The sequence below is a fragment of the Leucoraja erinacea genome, chromosome 15 (assembly GCF_028641065.1).
Source record: "Leucoraja erinacea ecotype New England chromosome 15, Leri_hhj_1, whole genome shotgun sequence".
Classification (NCBI taxonomy): domain Eukaryota; kingdom Metazoa; phylum Chordata; class Chondrichthyes; order Rajiformes; family Rajidae; genus Leucoraja; species Leucoraja erinaceus.
In genome coordinates this window covers 44,180,849-44,206,488 of record NC_073391.1, presented here as the reverse complement: position 1 = coordinate 44,206,488, position 25,640 = coordinate 44,180,849, and the positions used below count along the sequence as shown (strand labels likewise).

At 44.2% G+C, this 25,640-nt stretch overlaps 2 protein-coding genes across 2 annotated transcripts; one reads left to right on the top strand and one right to left on the bottom strand.

The window, feature by feature from the left end:
- The first annotated feature begins 11,517 nt into the window (after positions 1-11,517).
- Positions 11,518-12,330, top strand: LOC129703859 (probable G-protein coupled receptor 139). The gene has a single exon (XM_055646535.1). The coding sequence runs from the start codon at positions 11,518-11,520 to the stop codon at positions 12,328-12,330; it is 813 nt and encodes a 270-aa protein (XP_055502510.1).
- Positions 12,331-20,901: 8,571 nt separating this feature from the next.
- LOC129703857 (probable G-protein coupled receptor 139) lies at positions 20,902-24,646 on the bottom strand. Its single transcript, XM_055646534.1, has 2 exons — positions 24,634-24,646; positions 20,902-21,812 (listed from the first exon to the last, which is right to left on the bottom strand). The coding sequence occupies exons 1-2, from the start codon at positions 24,644-24,646 to the stop codon at positions 20,902-20,904; spliced, it is 924 nt and encodes a 307-aa protein (XP_055502509.1).
- Positions 24,647-25,640: the final 994 nt, after the last annotated feature.

The window sequence follows — 25,640 nt, the reverse complement described above, 5'->3', positions numbered from 1 at the left end:
CACACACACAAACAAGACAAATACTTTAATTATATGGATATATTATATTCGGGTTTAAACTTTCTTATATATATACATATATACACATATAATTACTGCACTTCGAGAGCATAGCCCTTCACCATTTATTTTGCATCCTTTCTCTTAATCATGCCACACGGGTGCTCCGAACTCCATTTTTTGTTTTGCTTTGTTTGTCCAAATGAACTTTTTCCAAGGAGTTTCGCTAGATGTCTGAAGCAAGAACTCTCATCACTTCGGCCATATTTCCGTCGTTACAGTCCATGATTGTCCCTGAATTACGTTCTTCAACGTACAGCGCTAATAAAAAATCTGGAAGCTGACATCATGACTTACAAAGTAAATACATACTTTTATTTTCTCTCCAGCAGGACTAAACGTTTCGTCGCGGTTTCCTTGCGGAAAAAGTGCAACAACATTGAGTTCCTGCAGCTGACGTATTTGTAGATACATGTTCTCCCAACCGCACAAGCACTTCACGCATGCTCATCACCAATGTCTGAGATGCGCATTTTACCAATACCTCTAGTGTATAAACATTTAGTAACAGGATACATTGTGTGTTGGAGAGAACTGAAATAAATTAAAGTTGTAAGGTGAGGAGAATTGGTTCCGCAGCCACACGATGAATGAAAAAAAAGAGGTGAGATGAGGTATAAAAGTTGGGAAATCATGTTGCAGCTGTAAAAAAAAAAGCTTTAATTCGACCAGATATGGAGTATTGTGTACAGTTCAGATTATCACATTATAGGAAGCACGTGAAGGCTTCGGGATAGATGCTAAAGAGGTCCCCAGGATGTTGCGCGGATTGAGAATGTTAGGTGTAAGTAATGTAAATGATAACTGATCATTTATTGTTCAGTTGCAATATTAATTTGTCTTGTAGATACGTTAACGTCCCGGCAAAGCTGCAGACAGTAACAATTTGATTGTTCCGATCGCGTTTCAAATGACAATTAATCTCTCTTGACTATTAACTCCTAAAAGGATGGATTGTTTCTCTGAAGTGACGGAAGCTGACAGATTAGGTGCTCGAAATTAACAAATTGATGAGGGCGTGCATAAAGTAATAGTCATAGTATTTTAATCCAGGGTGGAAACATGAATTCCAAAGCCCGAGGTTTAAGATGGCTTGGGGGCTGGGGGCATGAAGTCTGTAGAACCTTTCCCAAGCAAGATGTTTTGGACAGAGCGCATTGCATAGAATGCGCTGCTAGTGTCGATTGGAGATCATATGCTGTAGCAACATTTAAAGGGCATTTAGACCGATCGTTAAACAATCGGGCATTGGAGGGATACCAACCTCTGCAGGACAATGACATATTTAGCTTAACCTTTGTGGCAGATGTACTGTGTTATATTGTATATGTTAACGTTGTATGTTCGATAAGAGTATCAAAGATGCGCACTTTTTCCAACAATTTTAATTCTTTGAGAGCTTGCGTATTAAGTCAAATGGATATATCACGGCCTTCTTTAGCTCTTCTCTGAATTTCCTCTGGGTCCCTGCATAAATGCACGTGTTAGTGCAACAACTCCAGAGCTGGAGCATGTATCCACTTTCCTGTAGAATGAAGCTTGGGTCATTGAAATTGGATCCTGCAAAATAACTACCGCTTGCATATCGCACATAAAATAAATTTACAACATACGTCAGCCATAATATTGGGAAACTCCCAGATATGGAAAGTAATAATACGATGGACTTTTTCCGGTTCTCCATCTCTGGGTCACTCCGATTCTCTCCTTTGCTTTTGCCGCAGAGTCTTCTGCGAGCTCTATTGGCAGCTAGAATGTTCCTGATCGTCAGAGCGTTGAGAAAGATGATCAAAAGGAAAGGGAAACATGGGGTCAGGATACGATCTAACCATTCATAAGCGGCCCAACCAGTTGAAGTGTAAAATGCTGAGCGTATGCTGCAGAACCAGCGCACATTGTCTATGATGTACAACGGTTCATACATAAAGTAGCATGGAATGTTTCTAAGAAAACTGAAGGCACAGACTGTACCTATGACCGCCGCCGCCGTTTTCTCATTGCAGCATTTAATCTTCAGCTTCTGCCAACAAATGGCCACAAAGCGATCAAAGGTGAAAGCGACGGTTAACCAGACCGAGCTGTCTCTGGCTGTATATGTCACGACTGCAGTAATACTACAGCCAGTCGTGTGGGTTAGAAAACTCAGCTGGAAATAAATACCACGGATTCGATTCAATATCACCGCCGTAATCACGATCAGTAGATCCGACACCGCCATGGATACCAGGTACAGGGTGATACATCTGGAGAGACCACACCTTCCTCTGGACAAGATTACAATCGCTACAAGATTTGCTACAAGGAAGAAAGAGCGGAATAAGTATGTTACCGAAAGTAGAATTCGTTACAAATACAACTACCTTACCGATGGAGCGTTGAGCGATCGCTGGAAAACGTACCCGGGACAGCAAACGCGGCAAACACAGGATAGTAAATTGCAAATACGGGACCAGTCACCGGATTATGCATTTTACGACAAGTAGTTGGATCCGTGTGCACGGACCGCCAAATAATCCTCTATTTATACTAAATGTTAATTCCATTGAGACATTTATATTACAACATCATTCGTGTTTGCTACACGAACACGAGTAAACAGACCAGAATCGCCATTGATAGGATTATCATATATAGTTATATTGCAGAATTTTACATTTGACTATAATCACAATCTATACAGTCCCACTCGAAGGACTTAGTTGCTAAATCCCATCAGTTGTTGCCCTTTATCCATACACTGAAACAATATTATAGAGATTGTATTTAGTCGTGAATTTGCAGCATTTTGGATCATCGAATTATTAAGCTGAAGAGCTTTCACCACTTTGCAGGGGATTCATAGCAAAAGGATTGGAGTATAGGAGCAAGGTGGTTCTACTGCAGCTGTACAGGGTCTTGGTGAGACCACACCTGGAGTATTGCGTTCAGTTTTGGTCTCCTAATCTGAGGAAAGACATTCTTGCGATAGAGGGAGTACAGAGAAGGTTCACCAGACTGATTCATGGGAAGTCAGGACCTTCATATGAAGAAAGACTGGATAGACTCGGCTTGTACTCGCTAGAATTTAGAAGATTGAGGGGGGATCTTATAGAAACTTACAACATTCTTAAGGGGTTGGACAGGCTAGATGCAGGAAGATTGTTCCCGATGTTGGAGAAGTCCAGAACAAGGGGTCACAGTTTAAGGATAAAGGGGAAACCTTTTTGGACCGAGATGATAAAAAAAACACAGAGAGTGGTGAATCTCTGGAATTCTCTGCCACAGAAGGTAGTTGAGGCCAGTGCATTGGCTATATTTAAGAGAAGGTTAAATGTCGTCCTTGTGGCTAAAGGTATCAGGGGGTATGGGGAGAAGGCAGGTACAGGATACTGAGTTGGATGATCAGCCATGATCATATTGAATGGCGGTGCTGGCTCGAAGATCCCAATGGCCTACTCCTGCACCTATTTTCTATGTTCCTATGTTTCTATGAAAGGGTTGCATAGTGGTTTTCCTGTTTAGTTGATAGGTAAACATGTAAAAGCTGTTTAACAAACCCCGAAAACCAACATTAGTTAATTCCAATATTTAAAATGATTAATGGAACTTGACTTGAGAATTTCTACTGGAATATTCTTTCTACTGAAGTTGATTCGGTATTCACAACTGAATGCATGCAGTGCCAATGTCTAGGAATTACCATTCCAGTGCACCTTCATCAATTATCTGTAAAGTATCACTACTATACGTGTGGAATCGGGGTAACACTGATTGAGATGCTACAGAGGAAAGGGTCCTGGAAGGGATTGGTTGAGTTTGGCTGAACCTGGCATATCTTTGATGGGTTAAATTGTTATATATTCTGTCCCAAGAAAACGGGTAACGTCCTATTGGAAATAGGAGCAATTTCTTATGAAATGGCAATAACTTGGAACGTTTTAATCGGAATAGATGTTACCTGGAATTGACATTTCCAACCCAGACACTGCACGACCTGCTGTGACATCAACGTTTTCAATGTCCATTTCAGGCTTGCGTCCCACCCGCAGCCATCATTGTTAATTCCGACCATACTATTGCATATTGCATGGATTATCATTCGCAGTCACCCATATCTCAACAATGGCAAGGTCTCGATACTCAGGTGGTTCTCCAAAACAAATTTGATAAATAAGTAAGCACTTATTGACCTTATATTTGAAAGTGAGATAGATAGCTAGATTACAGAAAACTGTGTAGAGAAAATATAAATATAACAATTCAAAATAGCGTGATGCAACGCATTTGACGGAACGCAATATTGCAAGGGAATAATGTGGAGGCGTAACGTATATTAGTAGCAGGACAGAAAAATATGGTTACATTTCACACGATTATAGAGATACCATACCTCCTCAATTACCTTTGAAACTTCGTCATCTCTTCTTAAACCTAATAGCCTACGCATTTTTTTTTTTACACTTACCTTATCCATGTCTCATATTTTATTTAACTCCAGCCAATCACCTCGCATCTTCCTTCACTCCAGGCAAATCAAACCCAGCCTATCCAATCTTTCGCATTACTAAAGTTCAACAATTTGGCAACATCCTGGTGAATCTCCTCTGAACCCTGACCAGCGTAACCACATCGAGAATAGGAAATATTGCACGTGCGATCTAACCAGTATTTTGTAAAGTTGCATATCAACATTACGGCTCAATGTGTAAATGTTATGGTTTGTTCAATGTAAGCCGCATACCATACGGGTTCTTAATGCCCCTGTCCCACTTAGGAAACCAGAGCGGAAACCTCTGGAGACTTTGCGCCCCACCCAAGGTTTCCGTGCGGTTCCCGGAGGGTTTTGTCAGCCTCCCTACCTGCTTCCACTACCTGCAACCTCCGGCAACCACCTGCAACCTCCGGGAACCGCATGGAAACCTTGGATGGGGCGCAAAGTCTCCAGAGGTTTCCCTTCAGGTTTCTTAAGTGGGACAGGGGCATAACTCCGTTCACTACACGTGTTTCCACTTGCAAGAGGCCACGGACTCGAACATTCAATCATCAGCATTCATCAGTGCCCTCCATTCGCCATGTGTCTACTTGCTGCTTACTTCACTTTCAACATTGCATAAGGCTGCATTTGTCGGGATTAAATACCATCTGCCAACCATCCGCCCAACTACCCATCTGATCTATGCTCTGCGACAGCCTTAGACAAATTCCTTATTACCCACAACACCACACACGCGTCATCCACGAACTAACTAACTACATGCCGCTGATGTATATCATCAAATAACAGGATCGCAATACACCATTGGTCGCAGGCCTCCAATCAGAATGTTTTTAATTCACATCTACTTTGTACCTATTATTACTAAGCCAAACCTAGATCCAAGCAGCTCGCTTACGACTCCCTAACCTTCAATAGAAAGTTTCCGTTGTGATTGTTGAACAGAACGCCGCCTGTTAAGATGAAGAATTGTGAAACTGTACAAATGTACTCAATGGTCCAAGGTGTATATTCATTCATAATTTTGAAACGTTACTCCTTTAAAACGTCGTCTATATCATCACGCTAGATCTATCTCATGCCATCTATGATATAAACAATTAGATTCTTGGGCACTACATCGTCCGTGCCCATCGGTCGATTCGTTCACAGACATCCACCAGGTGGTGGCGTCAGCGATGACCGTCTGTCTCGTTGCCTTTTTGTTATTTTAGGTGTGTTTTAAAAAGTATATGTTAATGTTCTCTGCGGTGTTTTGTGTGGGGGATGGTCGGGGAAACTTTATTTAAATCTCGCACCTTGCCGGAGATGCTATTTCTTTCCCGATAGTATTTCCGGTCGCTTTGCGGCCTAACATTATGGAGCTGGCATAAACATACATTATCAATCTGTTTATTACTCGATGTTGGCACTCTTTTAAACGTTGAGACCAGCCCCAAAGTTTCGCCTGATTCCCGATTATGTGTTCAGGTTGTAGCTCCGTAGGACATCCTTCGTGTCTCCTCTCTTCCATACACGTTGTTAATATAATTAACTTACTCACTTCGTTGTGAGATTGGAATTGCATATCAGTGGCTGGTAAACATAGACCATAGAACAGTGTAGCACAGAAACAGGACCATGAACAGGACCACATCGGCCCACGATGTCTGTGCCATAAACAATGCCTAAGTAATTTAATTCCCTCTGCCTATGCAGTGCGTTCAGAAAGTATTCAGAGCCCTTCACTTTGTTCCACATTTTGCTACGTTACAGCCTTATTCTAAATTTGATTAAATTATTTTTTTTATCATCAATCTACACACAATGCCCCATAACAATAAAACGAAAACAGGTGCTTAGACATTTTTGCAAAGTAAATAAAAAGAAATAACTGAAATATTACATTTAAATAAGTATCCAGACCCTTTACTCAGTACTTTGTTGAGGCACCTTTGGCAGCGATTACAGCCTCAAGTCTTCTTGGTAATGGCGCTGTATATTGACACACCTGTATTTGGATAATTCCGCCCATTCTTCTCTGCAGATCCTCTCAAGCTTTGTCAGGTTGGATGGGGAACGTCGATGCACAGCTATTTTCATGTCCCTCAAGAGATGTTCGATCAGGTTCAAGTCCGAGGTCTGGCTGGGCCACTCAAGGACATTCACAGACTTGTCACGAAGCAACTCCTGCGTTGTCTTGGCTGTGTGCTTAGGGTTGTTGTCCTGTTGGAGGGTGAACCTCCGCCCCAGTCTGAGGTCCAGAACGCTGTGGAGCAGGTGTTCATCAAGCATCTCTCTGTACATTGCTCCGTTCATCTTTCCCGCAATCCTGACTAGTTTCCCAATTCCTCCCGCTGGAAAACACCCCCATGGCATTATGCTGCCATCACCATGCTTCACCGTAGGTATGGTATTGCCAAGGTGATGAGCGGTGCCTGGTTTTCTCCAGACGTAACGCTTGGCATTAATCCACAGAGTTAAATCTTGGTTTCATCAGACTAGATAATCTTGTTTCTCATGGCCTGAGAGTCCTTTCGGTGCCTTTTCTCAAACCCCAAGCGGGCTATCGTGTGCCTTTGACTGAGTGGATTCCGTCTGGCCACTCTACGATAAAAGCCTGATTGGTGGAGTGCTGCAGATATAGTTGCCCTTCTGGAAGGTTCTCCCATCTCCACAAAGGAACTCTGGAGTTCTGTCAGTGTGACCATCTTGTTCTTGACCACCTCCCTGACCAAGGCCCTTCTCCCCCGATTGCTTAGTTTGTCCGGTCAGACAGCTGTATGAAGTCCTGGTAATTCCAAAGTTCTTCCATTTAAGTATGACGGAGGCCACTGTGCTCTTCGCGACCTGTAATGCTGCTGAAATTGTTTTATACCCTTCCCCAGATCTCGGTCTAAACACAATCCTGTCTCGGAATTCTACGGACAATTCCTTCGTCTTCATGGTTTGGTTTTTGCTCTGCCATGCACTGTCAACTGTGGGATCTTATATAGACAGGTGTGTGCCTTTCCACATCAGGTCCAATCAATTTAATTTACCACTGGTGGACTCCAATCAAGTTGTAGAAACATCTCAATGATAATCAATGCAAACAGAATGCACATCAGCTCAATTTTGCATGCCATTGCAAAGGGTCTGATTACTTATGTGAATGTGATATTTCAATTATTTATTTTCAATTATTTTGCAAAAATTTCAAATCACTCGTTTTCGCTTCTTCATTCTGAGGTATTGTGTGTAGATTGATGATGACAAATGAATTTAATCCATTTAAACATAAGACTGTAACCAGTGCAACGTAACAAAGTATGGAAAAAGTGAATACCTTCTGAATGCACAGAAAGTCACCCAAATGCCATCATTCGCTTGTACTCGGCTTGTACTCGCTACAATTTAGAAGATTGAGGGGGGATCTTATAGAAACTTACAAAATTCTTAAGGGGTTGGATACGCTAGATGCAGGACGATTGCTCCAGGTGTTGGGGAAGTCCAGAACAAGGGGGTCACAATTTAAGGATAAGGAGGAAGTGTTTTAGGACCGGGATGAAAAAAACATTTTTCACACAGAGAGCGGTGAATCTGTGGAATTCTCTGCCACAGAAGGTAGTTGAGTCTAATTCATTGGCTATATTTAAGAGGGAGTTAGATGTGGCCCTTGTGGCTAAGGGGGTCAGGGGGTATGCGGAGAAGGCAGGTACTGAGTTGGATGATCAGCCATGATCATATTGAATGACGGTGCAGGCTCGAAGGGCCGAATAGCTTACTCCTGCACCTAATTTCCATGTTTCTATGTTTCTATTCACTGCTTATTGATATACCCATCTAAATGCCTCTTAAATGTCAGTCTGAAGAAGGGTCTCGAGTCGAGCCGAACCGTCACCCGTTCCTTCTCTCCAGAGTTGCTGTCTGACCCGCTCAGTTATTCCAAGATTTTGTGTCTATCTTAAATGGCAGAATCGTTTCGACTCCCACCAGCAGCCCTGGTAGTGTGTCCCAGTTACCCACCATTCACTGTCACAAAAACATGTTCCGCACATCCCCTTTAAGCTCCATCCCTACCACCTTACAACTATTATTGGTTGAGATTGCGATAATTTCTTCCTTGTAGGACATAATTTTTCATTTCACTTTGTGACATTCATGTTACCAGTTTAACAAAGAAATGTGAAAATCGGCTAATGGCCTTGTGTATTTAATTACTTGACATGTAGATGGGGATTTCGATAAACATGTTTGTTCAGTGGCTGTAAGTAATAGGCGTGTTGATGCTTATGACTCTGGAGATATATCTCCAGCTATAATAAGCAAATGTTGCACAGTTTGTTGGTAAGATAACTAATGCCTGCCCGTTGGTTTCACAGAACATGCACGCTCCACCACGTGGTCTGGTCTATGCTATTTACTACACATCCCTCGCAGTTGTCGCTGTCCCAGGTAAGGTGCAATAGTCATTTTTCATTACCTAACTATATATTGTCTTGATCAGATATTCTGGAGAAACGTCATCTAATATACTGCGACCGCTTCAGACTTAGCCGCCTTGGAGGAAAACCGCAGCGATTTTCCTTGATGATGGCGATTTCGTCTATTGAACACCGAGGAGAATGCCCAATGCGCTTGCATGTATTAGTAAAAATGCTCGGTAATATTAGGTACACTTTCTGCTAAAAAGTAGGAATAAGTGAAATCGCAATAAACATCCATGATGAACTTAAGGACAATCTTCAACCTGGTAATGATTCCTGTGTTTCTAACCGACCCGCCGGCAGCAGGAACAAGCGCCGAATTCCTTGCGATGGATTACGATGTTGAATTATTGCCTATTGGTGAAAAGTGACTCAGAACTTTAACTTGCAGGCTATAACTCGCAATCTCCAGATAATGCGAGTGGTATATTTGTGATGGAAGGCTGCCATGCACAGTGTCTTCATATTAAAACGGCCTACAAAACAAAGACAAATGAATCAATAATGCAATATATTGGGAAATTCATCATCCCCATCCAATTAATCGCAAATAACTTCTCTTTATATTTAATAAAAACCTGTTGGGTTTTTTAAAAACGAAGTAATATTTCTGTTCAAGTGGACCTCGTTGGCCTGGTACATGTCATATTGTAGACCTGGCAAGTAACTGGAAAGATAACGGGTACATTAGCATTTGTTTCCACAGGGTTTGAGTTCAAGAGCAGTGAGGTCTTGCTGAATTATATAGTGGCTTGATGACATCGCAGCTGGCGTAATGTGCCTATAGAAGTCCCCACCTAATAAAGTAGTACCTGCCTTGGATGGGGTGCAGTAAAGAGGCCACAGGTTTACCGTACGTCATGTGAGGAAAGGTTCAACAGACTAGGTCTGTGTTGTCTGTAGCTGAGAAGAGAACGCATTTCTTACAAGGTTCAACATAATACGTTCTTTCTCTGACCGAGAATTCTAACACGAAACCTTCCATATACTGGTAAGGCTATCTAAATGCCCCTGTCCTACTTTGGAAATCTGAACGGAAACCTCTGGAGACTTTGCGCCCCACCCAAGGTTTCCGTGCGGTTCCCGGAGGTTGCAGGTGGTTGCCGGAGGTTGCAGGTAGTGGAAGCAGGTTGGGAGACTGACAAAAACCTCCGGGACTGCAATGCGCAAAAAAAGAAATCATGGTTACACAAAAAAGCTGGAGAAACTCAGCGGGTGCAGCAGCATCTATGGAGCGAAGGAAATAGGCAACGTTTCGGGCCGAAACCCTTCTTCAGAGTTAAACAAAGAAATCATGGTGTTTGGACTACAGTGAACAATCGAGCGCCCACCACGGGTGCTGTCTATACGGAGTTCGTACGTTCTCCCCGTGACCGCGTGGGTTTTCTCCGAGATCTTCTGTTTCGTCACACACCCCAAAGATGTCGTTAATTATGTATTATGTAAAGGTGTATGTATAAATTGTACCTAGTGTGTGCAGGAAAGTGTTAACTTGCGGGAATCACTGGCCGGTGCGGACTCGGTGAGCAGAAGGGGTTGTTTCCACTCTGTGTCTCTAACACACAAACTAGAGGCTCGGCCATCGTGATCGTTTAATGCAGATGTTGATAACATTCTGGATATTCACGAAGGAGGGAATTGAAAGTGCATGGAAATGTCACAAGAGTAAAGTACGTTATTTTTACGATGAAACGTTGTTTTTTGATCAATTTTATGATCAAACGCAGATGCGAATGATCAAGAGGATCGTTTTTATCATTAATTATATTGTGAGCATGCACCCGCGCTCCCAATGTTGGGCGAGTCCGGAACCAGGGGGCCAGTCTTAGAATAAAGGGGAAGCCATTTAAGACTGAGGTGAGGAAGTTGTGAATTTGTGGAATTCCTTGCCACAGAGGGCAGTGGAGGCCAAGTCACTGGATGGATTTAAGAGAGAGTTGGATAGAGCTCTTGGGGTTAGTGGAATCAAGGGATATGGGGAGAAGGCAGGACCGGGTTATTGATTGGGGACGATCAGCCATGATCACAATGAATGGCGGTGTTGGCTCAAAGGGCCGAATAGAAACATAGAAACTTAGAAAATAGGTGCAGGAGTAAGCCATTCGGCCCTTCGAGCCTGCACCGCCATTCAATATCATCATGGCTGATCATCCAACTCAGTATCCTGTACCTGCCTTCTCTCCATACCCCCTGATCCCTTTAGTCACAAGGGCCACATCTAACTCCCTCTTCAATATAGCCAATGAACTGGCCTCAACTACCTTCTCTGGCAGAGAGTTCCACAGTGGTCTCCTCCTGCACCTATTTTCTATGTTTCTATGTTCAGTCGCCGATCTCACTTTGTATTATTGTTTCACTGCATACAAAATTACATATGTCAAAGTTACATAATGCCGGTCTATATGTTGTGTTTTGGACGTTGATTGCTTTATATTTCATGCCTGTCTATCTTTTTAAGCTAATTTAGTGGCGATTGTGATCCTGTCCCGAGGAAATTGTGGCCTGTCCAGATGTATCACTCGCTACTTGGTCTCCATGGCTGTCACGGATCTTCTACTCATCGTTACCGCCGTCATCATCAACCGCATCTGCGGCATTTATTTCCCAGGCAGTTTCCTCTCCATCACCCCAGTATGTAGTGTCATCATCGCACTAACCTATGCAGCGCGAGTCAGTTCCGTTTGGCTAACCGTAGCTTTCACCTTTGATCGTTTTGTGGTTATATGTTGCCTGAAACTGAAAGCGAAATATTGCACAGACAGGACGGCAGCTGTGGTGATAGGAACGGTCTGTGGACTTGGATTTTTCATCAACATCCCTTGGTACTTCATTCATCAGCCCATCTATATCGTTAACAATGTGCCCTGGTATTGCAAGCTGAAGGATGCCCGTTTTACCTCTCCACTGTGGACTGCCTACGATTGGTTCGACCACCTTTTAACCCCTTGTCTCCCGTTCCTTTTGATTCTTTTGCTCAATGCTCTCACTGTCAGACACATTTTAGAAGCGAGTCGAGCACGTCGGAGACTCCAGGTTCAAAGAAAGGGGACTAATCAGAGTGACCTAGAGATGGAGTGCCGGCGGAAATCCATCGTTTTACTCTTCGCCGTCTCCGGCACATTTATACTGTTGTGGATGACGTATTTTGTACAGTTCCTATATGAGAGATTTACCCACGAGTACGAAATCACCGGATACAGTGATCCCAAATTTATTTTCATCGAAACTGCCAACATGCTGCAACTGTTGAGTTGCTGCACAAACACGTTTATTTATGCAGTGACTCAGAGCAAATTTCGGGAACAGTTAAAAACCGCGATGCGGTGCGGTGCGGTCGGTTCAACCTAATGGCTAAATTAATAAAAATCATAAAATACGAATAGAGGAGACGCAAGCAAATATAGATGCTGGAATACTGAACAAACACAGTGCTGGAGGAACGCGACGGGTCAGGCGACATTGAGGAGGGAATGGACAGGCGGTGCTGGCTCGAAGGGGCGAATGGCCTAAAGCACTTATTTTCTATGTTTTCTATGCAAATGCATAGCCATTTGTTCGCACACAGCTTTGGCGCAGTTTGCAGTTCCGGTTACCACACCGAGAGAAAATAGAAATATGCTTACAGACGTGCAGCCACGCCTACACAGCGTTAACTAAACAAAATGTTTGAATAAACTACCAATGGCTTCATTGGATAGATGAAGATTTAAACTGAAGAAAATACAATTATGAGGAAACGAGATGGAATAGATTAGATGTATTATATATCATGGGATGAACGTAGGAATTCGCAAAAAAAGCTTTTTACGACTTTAGGGAAATAAGACACGTGCAAAATTGCAATATTGTGTCCATTAGGTCCTCCGCAATTCGGTCATGGGTGATCTATTTTACCCTCTCATTTCTATTATTCTGCCTTCTCCCGGTAACAAATGGCGCCCCAATAATATATAAATCTCTGCTTTAAAAAATATCAGTTGACAGCTTCCAAAGCCGTCTGAGCAAATTAATTCCACAGATTCCCCACCCTTTGGCTAAAGGAATTGCCTCTCATCTCACGTCACCTCCATTCTGAAGGTACGTCTATTAATTCTGAGGTTGTCGTTCTGGACCGAGTTTACCCCACTGCTGGAAACATCTTTTCCACACCCGCTTGTATCTATGGGTTTCATTGTTCGTTAATATTATTGGTTGTTTCAGAGGGCGGTCAAAAGGTTAGCACACAACACAGAACAGCACAGAAACAGGACCTTCGGCCAATGTCGAACACGTTGCCCACCTAAACTAATCCCTTCGGCCTGTAGGACATCCGTTTGCCTCCATTCCCTGCATATTTGTGCCTATCTAAATGCCTCAAACGCCACTATCGTTACTGCTTCCACCACAACCCAGGGAGTGCGGCCCAGCCACATACCGCTCGCTATTGGAAAAGCGTGCTGCGAACACCCACTTTAAGCTTTACCCCTGCCACCTTACAACCAAACATTGGTTGCGATTTGGATAATTTCTGCCTTGTATGACATGACTTTTCGTTTCACGTTGCGACCTGCATTCTACCAGGTTCACAAAGAAATGTGAGAAGCATCGCATCAGGTTGTTTATTTCAGTACTTGACCTCGTGTAAATGGGGATTTCAATAAACATGTTTGTTCAGTGGCTATAAGTAACAATGGTCGTGATGCTTATGTCTCTGGAAAAACATATCCAACTATAATAAGCAAATGTTACGGGGTTTTGGTAAGGTAAACTAATCCTTGCTCGTCAGTTTAACATAAAATGCACGTTCCACCCCGAGGTCTGGTCTATGCAATGTACTACACATCCCCCGCAGTTGGCGTTGTCCCAGGTGGTCGAAGAGCGAGAAGCCGAAGCAAAGAAGTGGAACCCAAATAACCGAACGGAAACGAAGCCAGAACGCCAAATAACCGAAAGGTGGGAAGCCGAAACGCCAACTAACCGATAGGGCGGGGCGCTTAAATGCAAACTAACCGAAAGGGCGGGACGCCTAAAGCCCAAATAACCGAAAGACTGCGCCGCCTACAAGCAAACTCACCGAATGGCTACTCTGCCAAAACGCCAACTAACCGAAAAGCAGCGCGCTTACAAGCCAATTAACCGAATAGAAAATTCAAATAACGGACGTGACATCGCCGGGGGTCGGGACTTGTCAGCGATTGGTCCAGACCCCCGCGTCCATCACATCACTGGCCGGTGGAGACGTGAGGGAGGGTGTCATTTCACACAAAAGCCATAGGTGACTTGGTACTCTGAACCCGAGCACCAAGTTGTAAACGGCCAAGGAGCGCATCCCTCGGGACAGCCCCCACTCTCCCACGGCCACGGCCGCCCTCCGTCTCGTCTGCCCGTGCGGCCGCCCTGTGACTGGTTGTGTGGCGGCAGCGCCGGGTGGAGCAGAGGTGTGGGACAAGCTGGTCACTCTCAGAGTCACTGACCGCGATGCACCGGCATCGGACCCCAACCCCCGCACCAGGGGGAACCCCCCCCCCCCCCCCCGAACCCCGACCCACACACACCCGGGTGATTTACCCCGGACACCCACACCGAGTGATTCACCCCCACCCTGATCCCTGATTTCCCTTGTTATCCACGGATGCACTACCTTCCCTGATTTATAGGCAGCTGGGATCAAGTGCATCCCTGGAGAAGGAAATCAGAAGGGCAAAAATGGCCCAGGTGATAGCTCTGGCGGGTAGCATTAAGGACAATCCCAAAATATTTAAAAAGTCATAAGGGGGAAAAGCGGAGACAATAGACAAAAAAGGTGCAGGAGTAGGCCATTTGGCCATTCGAGCCAGAACCGCCATGCTATGTGATCATGGCTGATCATCCCCAATCAGTACCCCGTTCCTGCCTTTTCCCCATATCCCCTGACTCTCCTATCTTTAAGAGACCTATCTAGCTCTCGCTTGAAAGTATCCAGAGAACTGGCCCACACCGCCCTCTGAGGCAGAGAATTCCACAGACTCACAACTCTCTGTGAAAAAAAGTGTTTCCTCGTCTCCGTTCGAAATGGCTTACCCCTTATTCTTAAACTGTGGCCCCTCGTTCTGGACCCCCACAATATCGGGAACATATCCTGCCTCTAGTGTGGCCAAACCCTTAATAATCTTATATGTTTCAATAAGATTCCCTCTCATCCTTCTAAACTCCAGAGTTTACAAGCCCAGCCGCTCCATTCTCTCAGCATTTGACAGTCCCGCCATCTCGGGAATTAACCTTGTAAACCTACGCTGCACTCCCTTAACAGCACGAATGTCCTTCCTCAAATTATGAGACCAAAACTACACGCAATACACCAGGTGTGGTCTCACTAGCGCCCTATACAACTGCAGAAGGACCTCCTTGCCCCTATACTCTCGTTATGAATGCTAACATGCCATTCGCTTTCTTCACTGCCTTCTGTACCTGCATGCTTACTTTCATTGACTTATGAACAAGGACACCCAGATCCCGTTGTACTTCCCCCTTTCCCAACTTGACACCATTTAGATAATAATCTGCCTTCCTGTTTTTGCTACCAAAGTGGATAACCTCATATGCATCCACATTTAAATGCATCTGCCATGTATCTGCCCACTCGCCCAATCTGTCCAAGTCACCCTGTATTTTCATAGTATCCTCCTCACAGTTCACACTGCCGCCCAGCATTGTGCCATCCACACATTTGCTAATGTCACTTCGAATCCATCTAAATCATTGAGTATTTTGTAAATAGCTGCGGTCCCAGCACCGAGCCTTGCGGTACCCCACTAGTCACTGCCTGTCATTATGAAAGGGACCCATTAATCCATACTCTTTGTTTCCTGCCTGCCAACCAATTTTCTATCCATGTCAGTATTCTTCCCCCAATACCATGTGCCCTAATTTTGACCACTAATCTCCTATGTGGGACCTTATCAAATGCTATCTGAAAGTCCAGGTACACTACATGCACTGGCTAACCGTTGCCCATTTTCCTAGTTACATCCTCAAAAAATTCCAGAACATTAGTCAAGCATCATTTCCCCTTCGTAAATCCATGCTAACTCGGACGGATCCTGTTACTGATGTGCCGCTATTTCATATTTTACAATTGACTCCAGCATCTTCCCCACCACCGATTTCAGGCTAGCTGGTATATAATTCCCTGTTTTCTCTCTCCCGCCTTTCTTTAAATGTGGGATAATATTAGCTACCCACCAATCCCCAGGAACTGATCCTGAATCTGTGGAACATTGGAAAATGATCACCAGTGCGTCCTGGAGCCATCTCCTTAAGTACCATGGGATGCAGACCACCAGGCCCTTGGGATTTATTAGCCTTCAGTCCCATCAGTCTGCCCAACACCATTTCCTGCGTAATATGGATTTGCTTCAGTTCCTCCGTCACCCCAGATCCTCTGGCCACTAGTACATCAGGAAGATTGTTTGTGCCCTCCTAGTGAAGACAGATCCAAGTACCTGTTCAACTCATCTGCCATCTCCTTGTTCCCCATAATAAATTCACCTTTTTCAGTCTTCAACTTTGGTCATAACTACTTTTTGCCTCTTCACATACCTAAAGAAGCTTTTACAATCCTGCTTTATATTCTTGACTAACTTACCTTCGTACCTCATATTTTCTCCCCGTATTGCCTTTTTAGTTATCATCTGTTGCTCTTTAAACATTACATTATACTCTCTAGAATTTAGGAGATTGAGAGGGGATCTTATAGAAACTTACAAAATTCTTAAGGGGTTGGACAGGCTAGATGCAGGAAGATTGTTCCCGATGTTAGGGAAGTCCAGGACAAGGGGTCGGAGCTTAAGGATAAGGGGGAAATCCTTTAAAACCGAGATGAGAAGAATTTTTTTTCACACAGAGGGTGGTGAATCTCTGAAACTCTCTGCCACAGTGGGTAGTTGAGGCCAGTTCATTGGCTATATTTAAGAGGGAGTTAGATGTGGCCCTTGTGGCTATGGGGATCAGGGGGTATGGAGAGAAGGCAGGTACGGGATACTGAGTTGGATGATCAGCCATGATCATATTGAATGGCGGTGCAGGATCGAAGGGCCGAATGGCCTACTCCTGCACCTAATTTCTATGTTTCTATGTTTCTATTACCCAACCATCTTGCATCCCGCTCATCTTTGCTACGTGGTACTTCGTCTCTTTTATATTTATACGGTCTCGGACGTCCCTTGTCAGCCACAGTCGCCCCTTACTCCCCTTGGAATCTTTCTTCCTCTTTGGAATGATCTGATCCTGCACCTTCTGTATTATTCCCAGAAACACTTGCCATTGTTGTTCCACTGTCATCCCTGCGAGGGTATCTTTCCAGTCAACTTTGGTCAGCTCCTCCCTCATGGATGCACAGTCCCTTTTACTCAACTGTAACACCGACACCTTCAATTTACCCGTCTCCCTCTCCAATTGGCGATTAAACTTGACCGTATTATGGTCACCACCTCCTAATGGCTCCTTAAACTCAAGTTCCTTTATCAAATCCGGTTCATTGCATAACACTAATCCAGAGGTGCCTTCTCCCTGATAGGCTCAAAAACAAGCAATTTTCCTGCCTTCTCCCCACAACCCTTGACAACGAAGAGTTTCTAAGCGTTTCAATGCTTTATAACTAAACTAAACTGAATTCTGAGTGGTGAAAGAAACTTCTAGTATATTTGTGATAACTACTTTTGTGACGGTGGCATCATGGGCATATTTAGAGCTTTGTTTTCCATTGTTTTGTCTATTTGGGGAACACTGTGTTGGTTTTGGAGAGGATCCAGAGGTCGTTTTCGAGAATGATCCCGGGATGATGTCATGTATGAGGAGGATGCTAAATATATGAGGAGCGTTTCATGCCGGAATTCGCTGGCATTGAGAAGGATAAGGGAGGATCTCATTTAAACGTATCGAATAATTAAATACGTAGAGTGGACGCTTCTAGCAGTGGGGGAAGTCTAGTACCAGGGAGCAGAGCCTAAACATAAAAACGTGTACCTTCAGAACGGGTATGAGGAGGGATTTCTTTAGCTAGACGGTGTTGAATCTGTACAAGTCACTGACACCGTTAGCTGTGAAGCCCAGGACGTCGATAGGTTCTTGATTAGGATGGGCGTCAAATATCCCAGAGGAGAAGACATGATAAGGAGGTTGAAAGGGTAAAAATAGATTAGCCATGATTGAATGGTAGAGTGGACGATGGGCTGATTCGCCATAATTGTGCTCCTTTGCCTTAGGGTCTTATGTAAAAAGCAAGTGCGGGGTATTGAATTGGGATAGTCAATGAGCCACAGGGGGGTACAGCACTGTGTCTGCACCGACCCCCCCCCCCCACCCCCCCCCCCCCCCCCCCCCCCCCCCCCCCCCACACCCCGGAAAGTGAGAGCTCCAATTCTTTCACCGGCACACATACGGACAAACTACCAAAGCATGGAAAGGCACAAACCGGAATACAAAGTGGTCACTCCACACAGGGGACCTCGGATGTTAGGATTAAACCCGGGTCTCTGGTCTCCGGCATCACGAAGCAATAATCCCAGCAGCTGCGACACTGTGCTGCCCGATATAATTGGCCATGATGTTATTGAAGGATGGAACGGGATTGACTGTCCGAATGCACATATCATGCTTCGATTATCTCTGCTACTCTCCCTCTCCCTCTCTCTCTCTCTCTCTTACACACACACCCACACATACATAATATATTATCGGCGGTCACTCGACATGTGTATGACTGTCCTCTCGTGGAGGTCGTCAGTGCGTGACTGTGTTTAACGTGGGGAGATTGGTGCACAGACAGCCACCTTGACAGATCTGGGTCAGGATCCAGTGGCATGGAATCCAAGACGACCGGAGACCCTTTCCTGCTGCAGCCTTCATCCGCCTTCCCAGTCGTTGTGGCGCTCCGCTAAGGTCACCCATTATCCTCCGCCTGTTCCACCGTTGAAGTCTTGGTTGGATTGCTCTTTGTCAGAGACCTCCCCCTCGACCTTACCGCCATGGGTGACCCTACCAGGAGCTTTGCTCCAGACGGCATCGCTCTCACGATCACAGGACCACACAAGCTTCTCCACGTCGACAAGGCGACAATCCACTGAGAAGATATATATGTATGCATTATGCCAAGTTCTAAACTTCTCAAATCAAATGGGGATTTTACACTATGTTGTAGAACTTATCATAAATGTCCAAACTTTTATTGAAGTATTACTGTGTAGCATTATACATCATACATCCCATCAGCACACTTCAAAATTCTAGCACCACCCCCACCCCATCCCTACATCCCCTGCACTGTTCGGTCAAATAATATCCGCAATTATATTAAAGTCGCGAATTGTACTGGGAATCGTCGCATCCTCCCTGTTGCCTGATTTACTCCAAGATTGTGCTTTATTTCCTTGCATCGAAGCAGTCGGTTCAACGGTTGATTATGTCCCTTTTCTCTTTCACAGATTTCGTTCGAATTGATAAGACGAGGAATGCAGCATGAATAGCCCGTGATAGGAAGAATTTAAAACATACGCCATATGATTTTTAGTAAATCTCTCTGTTCCGCTCATGATTCATACGCGGCTTTGCGCGCTTCCAAGTATCGTGCTGCCTGCAAAGTGGTTATACGATTTCAACAAAGTTATCACTGTAAGAAGAACGGTACCAACAGAGTACACATGTTTACGCAACAGCGATTGCAACTACATATCAATACAAATATATATCTTTGAATCGACTCTTTGATTCCTGCCACCCAACATGTGACATAATTTTGCCTTTAATTCCAACCCTTTGTTTATTTGCTGATAGGTCTTGGGTTTAAAGATATGAAATAATTTCTGATAGTCCAACTAGACATCATAGTTAGTTATTCTCCAATTTACCTTGAGTGTTCTTCCACTTTTACAATCTCCCCGTTTTATTTAAAGTATCGATGGAGCTGTAATGGTTCACAGGCGTCGTATCGTGAGCTATAATATTAATCTAAATTTATTGTTTTTCAAACGCCGACGCAAATAACAATTAAATGTATCGCTCATGAACAGAGACTAATCACTCATCAACGGCGATGAGCCCAAATGTTATATATCACAAGGTCTATAATTATCGAAATCAACGTGAAACGCTTTACTCAAGTTTTGCTTTAACAGCAGCTCATCTGCAGAGCACCTTGTAGCAACTTCCAACAATTGATTGGAAACCCGTTCTTAAATAATAAAATTATGATCGCATTTTACCGATTTTAATGCTTCGAGTTTGGATAAATAGCGTATCCGCAAGGCGCAGTATGTGGCATTGTATTTGAGGAATAAATAAAACCGAGGTGCAGGCGGAAAGACATGCCATGTCAAGTGAAGTCAAGGGGGTTTATTGTCATATGCGACGGGATAGGCGCGGGGAAAAGGCACGACATGAAAAGATTTGCGCCCACACCCTGCAATTTCAACAATACAAGGTCAATTCCCGGGATGGCGGGACTGTCATGTGCTGAAGGAATGGAGCAGCTGGGCTTGTACAATCTGGAGTTTAGAAGGATGAGATGGGATCTCATTGAAACATATAAGATTGTTAAGGGTTTGGACACGTTAGAGGCAAGAAACATGTTCCCGATGTTGGGGGAGTCCAGAACCAGGGGCCACAATTGAAGAATAAGGAGTAAGCCATTTAGAACGAATACGAGGAAACATTTTTTCTCACAGAGAGTGGTGAGTCTGTGGAATTCTCGGCCTCAGAGGGTGGTGGAGGCAGGTTCTCTGGATGCTTTCAATAGAGAGCTAGATAGGGCTCTTAAAAAGAGCGGAGTCAGGGGATATGGGGAGAAGGCAGGTACGGGGGGTACTGATTGGGGCTGATCAGCCATGATCACATTGAATGGCGGTGCTGGCTCGAAGGGCCGAATGATCTACTTCTGCACCTATTGTCTATTATCTATTGTCTATTTCAGTTGTGCAAGATCTTCCAAATTAAGTGGAGGGGATATTTAGCCGCTTTCTTTAGCTCCTCTCTGAATTTTCTCTGGGTCCCTGCGTAAATGCAGGTGTTAGTGCAACAGCTCCATAGTTGGAGCATGTACCCGCTTTCCTGCAAAATGAAGCGAGGATCACTAAAATCGGATCCTGCAAAATAGCTACTCTTTGTAACCCGCACATACAGCAAATTTATTACATACGTCAGCCACAACAGGATAAAAGTCCCCGATATCGACAGCAGCAAAACAATGGACTTCCTTCGATTCTCTATTTCTGGGTCATTCTGATTCTCTCCTTTGTTGCCCACTTGGAGTCTCCGCCGAGCTCTGTTGGCGGCTAGAATGTACCTGACCGTCAGAGCGTTGAGTAGCAAGATCAGAACGAAGGGTACACATGGAGTCAAAATCCGGTCCAGCCAGTCGAATGCTGCCCAACCAACTGACGTGTAGAACACTGGCCTTATGCTGCAAAACCACGAAACATTATTTACCACGTACAATGGTTCGTACATAAAATAACAGGGAAGGTTTCTCACAGAACTCAAGGCACAAACTGTACCTATAACCACGGCCGCTGTTCGTTCGTTGCAATATTTTCTTTTGAGTTTCGGGCAACAAATGGCAAGGTATCGGTCAAAGGTAAAAGCGACAGTTAACCAGACAGAGCTGTCTCTGGCTGCATATGTTACGACGGCGGTAGCACTGCACCCCCGAGTTTGAGTCAGAAAACTCAGCGGGAAATAAATACCACGGATTCTGTTCAATATCACCGCTGTGATCACGACCAAGAGATCCGCTACCGCCATGGACACCAGGTACTGAGTAATGCATCTAGATAGGTTGCACTTTCCCCGAGACAGGATCACGATAGCCACTAAATTAGCTGCGAAGGAAAGAAAACACAATTAGTAATAATACAATTCGTAACTGACACATCTAGTAACATTAGCCTCTACTAAATGCGTCAAACCCCCCCCCTTTAAATTATTCTGCAACAAATCTATGCCCGACCTGGAACTGCAAAAGCAGCGAAGAGCGGATAGTAGACTGCAAATACGGGACCGGTGACGGGGTTGTGCATTTCCCGGGAAGCACCAGGCAAGCAGCCCACTAATGATGTAACGGACTTCTAAATGATACGACATATTTATATAGTAACTCCAATGATACAATTAGATTACATGTTTGTCACAAGGATCTGAGTAAACAAATTAAGGCAGTCGTTTTCACGGTTATTTTCATCATAAAATGGAACTTGACATAATTATATGACTACTGAGACCTGTATTACCCCCCAACTTAAAACCATTTATTGTAACACGATTTCAAGGTGTTGCCTTCAGTCAAATAATATTTATTTTTAAATTACATTTATTTCTTAAAATGGCGCTCAGTGCCATTATGTACACAAAATTGAATCAAATGAAAACATGTATCTTTAGATAAGGCTTATTTGTTCAATTCTGCAGAAATATAAATATTGTTTTCATTGCATATTGCTCGTGGAACACTGTCGGGACCTAGATACATAGACAATAGGTGCAGGAGTAGGCCATTCGGCCCTTCGAGCCAGCACTGCCATTCAATGCGATCAAGGCTGATCATCCACAATCAGTAACCCGTTCCTGCCTTCTCCCCATACCCCTTGATTCCGCTAGCTCTAAGATCACTATCTAACTCTCTTTCGAAGGCATCCAGTGGATCGGACTTCACCATTGAAATGTGCATCGTAACAACACGGTGAATGTGCAACCTCTCTACTTCATCACCTTTTGCCTGCACTTCTGTAGCAAATGACGTTTAGGAGCCTGATTTATCATGTTGTTAAAAGTGCAACGCTTTGCTGTGCAGTTTCATTGATAACTTGGAGAAATAAGCAAACACGTGTGAGAATAGACACATTACCATTAGAGTTTACATAGATACATAGACAATGGGTGCAGGAGTAGGCAGAGGCACAGGAGGTCGATTCACTGCCTTCTGAGGCAGAGAATTCCACAAATTCACAACTCTCTGGGTGAAAAGGTTATTCCTAATCTCAGTTCTAAATGATCTACCCATTATTCTTAACCCGTGGCCCCTGGTTCTGGACTCCCCCAACATCGGGAACATGGTTCCTGCATCTAGCGTATCCAATCCCTTAATAATTGTATATGTTTCTATAAGATCCCCTCTCTTCCTTCTAAATTCCAGTGAATAAAAGCCCAGTCACTCCATTCTTTCATCATATGGCAGTCCCGCCATCCCGAGAATTAACCTCGTTAACCCATGCTACACTCCCTTAACACTAAGAATGCCCTTCTCAAATTAGGAGACCAAAACTGCACACAATACTCCAGGTGTGGTCTCACCGGGGCTCTGCACATCTGCAGAAGGACCTCTTTGCTCCTATGCTCAACTCCTCGCGTTATGAAGGCCAACGTGCCATTAGCTTTCTTCACGGCCTGCTCTGCCTGCATGCTTTCAGCGACTGATGTATTAGGACACCCAGGCCTCGTAGTACTTCCGCTTTTTGTAACCATTCAGATAATAATCTGCCTTCCCGTTCTTGCCACCAGAGTGGATAACCTCACATTTATCCACATTATACTACATTTGTCCAAGACACCTTGCATCCTCATAGCATCCTCTTCACAGATCACACTGTCACCCAGCTTTGTGTCATCTGTAAATTTGTTCATGTTACTTTTAATTCCTTCATCAAAATCAGTAATGTATATTAGAAATAGCTGCGGTCCCAGCACCGAGCCTTGCGGCACCCCACTAGTCAATACCTGTCATTCTGAAAGGGACCCGTTAATCCCTACTCTTTGTTTCCTGTCTCGCAACCAATTCCCTATCCATGTCAATACCGTATCCCCATACCATGTGATCTAATTTTGCCCACTAGTCTCCGGTGAGGGACCTTATCAAAGGCTTTCTGAAAGTCCAGGTACACTACATCCACTGGCTGTCCATTTGTCTTATAACATCCTCAAAAAATTCCAGAAGGTTTGTCAAGCATGACTTTCCTTTCGTAAATCCATGCTGACTTGGACCGATCCACTCATTGCAATCCAAACGCGCCGCTATGACATGTTTGATCATCAATTCCAGCATCTTCCCCACCACTGATATCAGGCTAACTGGTCTATAATTCGCGGCTTTCTCTCTCCCTCCTTTCTTGAAAAGTGGGTTAACATTAGCTACACTCCAATGCACAGGAACTGATCCAGAATCTGTAAAACATTGGAAAATGATCAACAATGCGTTCACGATTCCAATACCGCCTCCTTGAGTACCCTGGGATGCAGACCACCAGGCCCAGGGGATTTATCAGCCTTAAGTGCCATTAGTGGGGTGGGAGATTACAACCTTCACGTGGTCCGCCCTGTTTCGACGAATGCAATCAACCTGACGTGCACAATCAAGTAAGATCAAATAGAACACGTTGTCGTACAACTTTAGGCTGTGCACGCCATACGCAAGAAGAAGAAGTCCCATTAGTCTACCCAATACAATTTCCTGACTATGATTGGTTGTGTCTTCCTTGGTGAAGATAGAAGCAAAGTGCCTGTTCAAATCGTCTGCCATTTCCTTGTTCCCCATAATAAGTTCACCTGTTTCTGTCTTCAAGACCCCCCACATCTGTCTTTATTAATTTTTCCTCTTCAAATACTTAAATAGGCTTTTACTATCCTCCTTCACATACTTGACTGGCTTACCTTCGTGCTTCATCTTTCTCCCGTCATGCCTTTTAACTTACCTTACGTTCACCATTAAACGTGTCCTAATCCTCTGGCTTTCCGCTCATCTTTGCTAAGTTATACATCTTATCTTTTATTTTTATACTGCCATTGACTCTCTTGTCAGCCACGTTCGCCATTTACTCCCCTTAGAATCTGTCTTCGTCTTTGGAATGAAATGATCCTGCATCTTTTGGATTATTCCCAGAAATGCCTGCCATTGCTGCTCCACCGTTATCCCTGCTCGGGTCCCTGTCCAGTCACCTTTGGCCAACTCCTCCTTCATGCCTCCATAGTCCCATTTGTTCAACTGTAATACTAACACGTCCGATTTTACCTTCTCCCTTTCAAATTGCAGGATACAACTTGTAATATTATGGTCACTACGCAATGTTTCCTTTACCTTGAGTTCCCTTCTCAAATCCGGTTCGTTACATCAGACAATATCCATGGAGGAAATGCATTGACAGTGTTTACGGGCGGGACCTTTCTTCAGACTATTATGATTTGTTTCAGAGATTCAGATAATCTTTGGCAGTGTTGAAGAAGAAGCGGTGTGATTTTACATTTTCTATTTGAAAAATCCCAGTTAAAATTAAAAGCGCGCGTTGTAGACCCTCTTATCTCTGTGATTAAAGTGCCTGGGATTGAGGTTGATTCCTCTCTCTGTCACCTCCACCTTTATCCACCACTGGAGGGTATGTTCCCTTGTCACATCCAACCAAGTACGTTGATATTGGAGATATTTAAATGACAGTTTATTTTTCAGCTGGCGTGTATACTTGGTTTAAACACGAAATGTTGGAAGAACTCAGCTGGTTCTGGGTAGAGAATAGTTAGGCGACGTTGCGGGCCGGGTCTCTTCTTCAGTCTGATTCTCCAAGAAACTCTATCGTCTGGCTGGGAGCATTCGTTGTGGATAGCGCCTCTGCTGGCATTACCACGTAATGCCCGATGCTGCAATCCAAGGTGTAGTATGTTGTGCA